The sequence below is a fragment of the Vigna umbellata genome, chromosome 11, assembly GCF_029865625.1.
Source record: "Vigna umbellata cultivar VRB3 chromosome 11, Vumbellata_1.0, whole genome shotgun sequence".
NCBI classification, from domain to species: Eukaryota; Viridiplantae; Streptophyta; class Magnoliopsida; order Fabales; family Fabaceae; genus Vigna; species Vigna umbellata.
In genome coordinates, this window is record NC_142175.1 from 27,753,448 (window position 1) to 27,760,641 (window position 7,194).

At 31.2% G+C, this 7,194-nt stretch overlaps 1 protein-coding gene across 1 annotated transcript; it reads right to left on the reverse strand.

The window, feature by feature from the left end:
- Window positions 1-2,797: 2,797 nt before the first annotated feature.
- On the reverse strand, window positions 2,798-5,878 carry LOC124820155 (uncharacterized). The gene is made up of 3 exons (XM_047291801.2): window positions 5,595-5,878; window positions 4,341-5,221; window positions 2,798-3,436 (listed from the first exon to the last, which is right to left on the reverse strand). The coding sequence occupies exons 2-3, from the start codon at window positions 5,195-5,197 to the stop codon at window positions 3,013-3,015; spliced, it is 1,281 nt and encodes a 426-aa protein (XP_047147757.1). The 5' UTR covers window positions 5,198-5,221; window positions 5,595-5,878; the 3' UTR covers window positions 2,798-3,012.
- Between the last annotated feature and the right edge of the window lie 1,316 nt (window positions 5,879-7,194).

The following is a 7,194-nucleotide window of genomic DNA, read 5'->3' on the forward strand; positions in this document are numbered from 1 at the left end:
TAAAATTGAATTTACTTCTTAACATAGTATTAGAGTAATGTATTAGAAGAGTTTCACTTTATAGAGTGAAGACAGGACGCAAGCAATACAGAATAACAGCAGAATGGTAAAAACTGAGCAGTTTCAACTGGTGGTGCTGGAACTGAATGACATTTTTATGAAGGGAAGAGAGAAGAGTACAAAAAAACACATGTTGGTTAGTGTGGGAAACATTCTAGAACTCAGTGTGAGTGGACTTGAAGAGTAGGTTTGGAAGTGAACGAAGGGGACACGGTGGTGGGAACAAGTGGATAGTGTATGAGACAAGCACAGCTTAAGTGGTTTTGTTTGGTAATGGTACAATCTTTTGAGTCATTTATCTGACAACAAAAGGTGGGGCCACCCTATTTTCCACACGTGAGAAGGTTTGGTTTGATTTGAGAATCTTTATTCCATGGGGGTTGATATCATATTGAAGGTTGAACATGGCATGTGATATTGTGGTAGCTTGATGTGTTTTTTATTGGTTTATGGGCACTGCAGATACAAGCCTGGCACATGCACCTTTACAACAGGAACGGTAGTTCCCCTTCAGATCTTGTTCTATAAAGTTTAGAATAGGGCATGGGATTCATTCCTTTGCTATAAAGAGCAATTCAAATTTATGCTCTGTGTCTTTTTCGTTCATCTTTGTCTGGTTTTCCAAATAACTGATGCTCATTGATTAGGATCGTCATATTTTAACAATAAATTTTAACAATTTTTTGATTATGGTTCACGTATTATTGTTTTATTGGTGTGTTTGAATTTATTTTAAAAAAAATATTTGAAACGAAATAAGTTGTCATGTATTTGTCAAAAAGCTGTTAGAAAAACATTTTTCTACTGATCAACAGATACTTTTTGGCTCTCTTTTTTCATATTGTTATTTTGCAATAAACTATGGATATATAATCTCCATATTATAGTTTTCAACAAGAGTGTTGATAGCTGTTATACCATTAGCCACTCGTAGGATGGTAATGTAGAAGGCAAACAAAATAAACGCTTTCTGTGATTCTTTTGTAGTGTTACAATAATAACCATAATGATTAGGAAAATGTTCAACGTAAAGAATTTTTTTTTCTTTTACATTTATTACATATATTAGATTATTTGATATTTTAGATATATATTTTATATTTTTATTTTTAATTAATTTATTATTATCTTTTATTTATATTTTGGGTTTAATTCATATTTTTTTATTATAATTACATTATCGCTTTTACATAGTGGAAAATTAATTTCATACTTAATTTTTTTATTATATATTAAATATAGTATCTAGAACTAGATTCTTCTAAGAAAAAAATTTTGTTGTCTTTGCCATATCTTTTGTCGGAGTCATTACTATCACTATTGCTAGAGTTTTAGTTTCGACTAACGATTACTCGACTTTTATTGTCTCGTCAAGATGATCACTGTATCGTTAAAAACACTTTCACTATTGCTCCTACACGCTCTCATGCGCCTCTTGAAGTTGTAGATGGACTCATTTTCTTATTGCGTATGGCGATACGTCTCGTCTCCTCTTTGGTCAGGATTCAAAATATCGTCTCTTTCTTCTCTTTCAATTTGTGCTTGGAGAATCTTGAATTTTTAGGATTTTTCTACCTTCAATAACTTTTTGCATTACTATTTTTTTTTTACTTTTTTTTTGTCATCTATGCGTTTGACTCGTCTAATGATAAAGATAATTTTTGTTAATTTATTTACAATAATGACTCTTCAATAATAATGAGATGTCAACAATGCGTTTCTCAACGACGATTTTTAAGAAATAAATTATATGAAATCATCTTTTCGATTTGTTGCTTGAAAATAATATTTTGAGTTCGGTATATATTTTTTATGTTGTTTTCTCATATTATTAACAATTTGATATGAGTCGCACAAATAAATATTTTCACATTATCCTATGTCTATTTTTTACACAAGGAGAGATTAATAACATTGATAATTTTTTTACTATATTGAACAATCTTATTTTTCTATTCTTTTCACCAAATATGAGGGGTTACATCACGAGAAGGATTTAGTCTCTTTCAAAGTGACATCAGAATTCAATTATCACCAACTGACATTCACGGACAGAAGCTTGAGTAGAAGGGTATATCGGAAATAAATCATACTTAATTATACTTATTATAGTCATATGTGCTTTTATCTCAATGATTTTAGGTGAATTTAATCTCTTAATTTGATTTATTAATTACTGGCTGGAATACACTAGCTTCACATATTTTTTTTATTAAAATAATATAATTTTATAAATATATTTGTAAGTAAAACATATAAATTAATATATTTTTTTTAAAAGGTGATATAATAATATTGAAAAATTATATGAGTAACAGTTACAAAAAGTTGTATCAGAAAAAACAGAGTTTTCTGGTATAGAGAATTTTTCTTGACAGTGAGTAGTCACCCATGACTCCTCAATTAATGAGTAGTATCTAGCTTTTGATTTTCAATATAATTTTTAAATTAACGTGTTTTTGAAAAAATTGGAAGTAAAATATTTTTTATTCATCTTTAAAACACTTTTATATATATTTTCAAGATCGAAGAAATATAATTTATAAATTTGAATTTTTCGTTTCCTAAAACTGCATTCTCTCACCACCACCATAGAATAGAGACTAATTCTTCCAAAGTGTCATTATTATTACACCAGCAATTATAATTGATATTGCTTCTACTTCATCCTAGACGGTCATTGCTACTACTTCCACCAACATGGTCATCCTCTCAATTTCTATTTTCGTTGTCATAATTTTATAGAGTTCATGTTATAACTATGCAATTCCTTTGAAGATATTTTGGTACACATTCCATAAAACATTGCAGAATGTACACTAAGGACTACCAAATCTACAAAACTAAATACATATTTAATATAACTATTTGCTCTTCTTTCTATAATTTGGTGAATTTACTCTATTAACTGGTCTTCATGCAAGGCAACACTTCACTCTAAATGCTAGAAAACTATGAACAAGGTAACATGCATCCTACAGTCCATCCTAAAAGCAAGCCAGCCCCAACAAGACTCAATCCTAAAGCAAATGCAACAGCATATGTTGTAATGTTTGGCTTTTCAAGAATTTCTTGTTTGGCATTGCGAATTTTTTGCTTTCTCTTACCAAGTTTGATACCTTGGAAGATAGTAGTTGGCTGATCCTTGTTCTCAAGCTGATTTTTAAGAGACTCTAGCCGCAACACTTGAAACCATTGCTTATAGGCAAAAAGTTGTGATGCCTGCATAAAGAAGAGTGCAATAATGTGCCTTTTCTCAGCACAAGCTTGTTTAGCTATCTCCTCTGCTTTTCTCGCACGTGTTTGAGAATGACACAATGCTTCCATAAGTTGAACTTTGCTGGGGTCTTCTTCAAAAATTTGTTCTGTGAGGTAACTGGAATAAAATTTCAAGCAGATTGGTTTTAAAACTAAATCACATGCCTCAAGTGAAACTCAAAATCTGCATAATCTAAACTAGTTCCATCCACTCAAGAACAGGAAAAAGGAAATAATTCTGACAATTATAGTGATACTCTTTGAGGTTTCGTTAAATTTCCTCTAATGACTTTTACTCCAACATCCTTAATTTTTTTGAAATGCATTATTCTGAGATCCCATGTTATCCAAGAAATAAATTACACCATATACTCTCCTACAAGGGAGTTGCTGTAAACCATAAAAGGTCAAGTAGTCAGGACAGGTGATCATTTTCAAGAAAGTAAAGGGTGTGTGTAGTTTGCTCAAAATATTAGGTCCTGATATCATGTTAGGAAGGAGACTTTAAATTTAATTCAACTTTACAAAACTAATTTAATAAGGTGAACTTTGTCTAGTCCTATTTCTTGTTAATGTGGAATCTTCAACGTATTTTTTTCGGTCAGTGCTCAAATCTAAATTGACTAGAAATAAGATCAAATTATAATATATAAACATAAGTAATCCTTCTTTTACTAAACTGGTTTAGTAAGGTTAAATAAGGTGTGAGTTCCATTACCTATCAAAGTCATTAAGAGTCTATTCTAGCCGAGATTTAAGTTTAAGTTCACTTTTTAATTAAGAGCCTATTCTAGTCTATGCATAAGTTCACTTTTTAATATGGAATAAGATGAAAGATATATGAATGAAAATCCTGTAATAGGATCATGAGACCCAGGAAAAAAAGGGTGAGATGAACTAATTTCCCACAACACACCATTTCCCAATTATTAACCTGTTCCATTAAAAATATTTTGGGAGTAAATTATACCAACAAGGTCTTGGTGCAACCAAGTGAACCAATAACTGTGAAGAGAGGATACCTGGAGTATATGTCAAAATCAGAATGTAAATTCCCTTTGATGGTTGAAGGCCCCAACCTCCTCTGCATTAATCCTGATTCTACACTTCCCTTTGCTTGAACATTGAAATTGGAAAAGGCTTCCCTGTCAAATGATGTTCTTATTTTGATATCAGTGGTATCATTGCCTGGTTGTCCACTGAGATACTTCCGAGGAGGTGGAAGGTCACAATTCTCGATATGGTCGAGTGATTTATGCGAAACAAAGCAAGCTAACTCATCTCTATCTCTAGTTTGCCACCATGGTTGTGCCTTCTCAACTCCAATCAACGAATACTCAGAATCCATGGAGAAATCATTAGTTTTCTTGGACACCGAACAGCTTACAGAATCAATATCCATTGTCTCATGTTTAGCCATCATATCCACTTGCTCAGAATTTTCTGAAGACTTTTCAATACATGCCTCTACCACACCATCCATGGAATAAATATAGCCATGCTTGTCATCACCAAAGCTACAAGCATCTTTTCTTTTTTTATTTCCATTTCTAGCTTTCAAAATTTGAAGTTCGTCCTCTAATGCATTTAACTGTTCACAGGTTAATCCTTTTTTAATACAATAGTCAGGTTGCAATTGCAACCACCATCTTGAGTCAGGAGTCACATTGGAAAAAGAATATTTGTGGTTAAAAAGGGTGACATTAACATCAGCATGATCAGATTCATCAGCAGCACTGGCTGCTCCAAAATCAAACAATTTCGATGTTGCACGTGAAGATTGACAACAAGCCAACTTAGGAGCTCTTTTTGCGTCTTCTTGAACAAAGCAACGATTAACAGCTCTCTGCCACACAGCCCTCACTTCTGCTGTGGCCATCACTTCACTTGTTCTTCATGATTTCTGTGCCAAACAAAAATGTCAGCAGCTAAGTAAGCAAAACCAAACAGAAAACAAATTTATGCATTATCTGTGAAGAGTTTACAAACATGCATTACCAATCTAAAATTTTTTCCTAACATCAATTGATCAGAAATCATCTTTCGTGTAATTACCCTTACCATACATGATAGTTTGATTAGTCTCTGTTAAGATGATGAAGCATACTCTATTCGTTCAAAATAAACATTACATCAGGTATGAAAAAGAAACACAAACATATAGTATTTATACTGCAATAAGCATACATCCAATTCAAAGGAAACTAAAAAAGAGAAAAGGTTCTGAATTTATTCAAAATTCGTCATAAAGTTTTGGAATTTCTTCGCACACTCACCAGATTACGCACGATTTTCGAAGGGGGCCAAAGAGCTCATAACATTTAGAAACTGCAAAATCTCCAGATGGGTAGTAATGTGCTGAACAATTTGACTTGGTGATTGGAATTGAAGATTGGGTAGCTGAAGATGAAAGTAAGTTAGAGATTGAAAAGGAAGAAAAAGAGGAAGAGATCATAAAAATGAGAAACATCGAAGAAGAAGATGGTAGTTCTTTATAAAGGTGACGATGGTTTTCGTGTCAGCTTATGTTGTTTTCTGTTTCATTCTACGGTTTCCACAAGCGCAGTGGTTTGGACAGATATTACGGCGCCGTTTCATGGTCTTTGCTAATTGGTGGAGTGCACAGGAAGAAAGATTCTACCAGAGTCGTATGATCTTAACAGTTTCGTACTGACACGTGGCACGTGAACATAATTTGGACGGCTAGTTTTCAATATCATCATTAGATGCACGTGCCACTTTCTATAGGATAATTATTACATTATTTTTTAATGTTTTCCTATTAAAATATATCTTAGACATATTTACACACTAAATAGGAAATAATTCTCCAATACAAAATTCTCATTTTTTTTAAATAAAAATTTAAGTGAATTAGTCGTGAAAGTTCGAGAAATATATGGAAATTTAAATCATGCATACAAAAAGTAATATATGAGCTTTTACTAGGATTACTTCAAAAATAGAAAAAAGTTTATGATTGATTGAGTCAATATTATCTAAAAGTGACTTTAGTTTTCTCATTTTCATTAGCCATGTATTTTTTTTTTCTTATTTTTGTATGTTCACATTAATTAAACTGACTATAGATTCAAATTCACCAACCAACCTTGAATAATGGCTGGTAATATTTTCTTCTACTTTTTATGATTCTCCCAAACCCATTGTAATTTTGTGTAAAACAATGGGTAAGCACACCATGTTTGTTGCGATGTGTATTGTGATGTTTTGTCAACTTCACAAACGTGGATATAACACCTAATTTTATAATTTATTTAGAGTAAATATTTAAATTATAAGATGTTTTAATTTTTTAATTATTAATTTTATAAAACATTATTCATCTATACTCAAATTTGTAAAAAAACTTAAAACTCAATTAAACCTTAAGTTTAATAAATATCAAAAAAGAAATTAATTTAAGAAAAACGTATTGAAAACTTACTTAACGGGATAAATGCTAAACACTTAGTTAATAGTGTCTCTCCATGTTTAGTTAATAGTTAAGTTTTTTAAGAAAATCATAAAAGTTTTTATTGTAGCCTAATGGATTTCAATTAAGTAGAATTTAAGTTTATGAAAATATATTATGTTACCTTAGAAAATTAAAAGATTATTTTATCGCATGAGAATCTTATCCAAATATATTAGACTACACACGATGAATATATATTCTACGGGAAACTTTATCTAGCTGAATTTATCTCACATTATTGTAAACAATTTAAAATTTTAGTATTAATAATAGTTTGTCCAATTAGTAAATGGTATGCAAATATCTTGAGATATGCTTTGAGACTTCATGATGTGGATTTGATTTTCATGGTTAGTGGACAATTTGTAAACACTTTTGTATGCATTATTTAACTTTCCGTA

Excerpts from the sequence above, each read along its gene's own strand:
- LOC124820155 (XM_047291801.2), bottom strand. The coding sequence starts at position 5,197 with ATGGCCACAGCAGAAGTGAGGGCTGTGTGGCAGAGAGCTGTTAATCGT. Across the intron at positions 3,437-4,340 it reads GATTTTGACATATACTCCAG|TTACCTCACAGAACAAATTT; the intron begins GTATCCTCTCTT and ends ATTTTATTCCAG.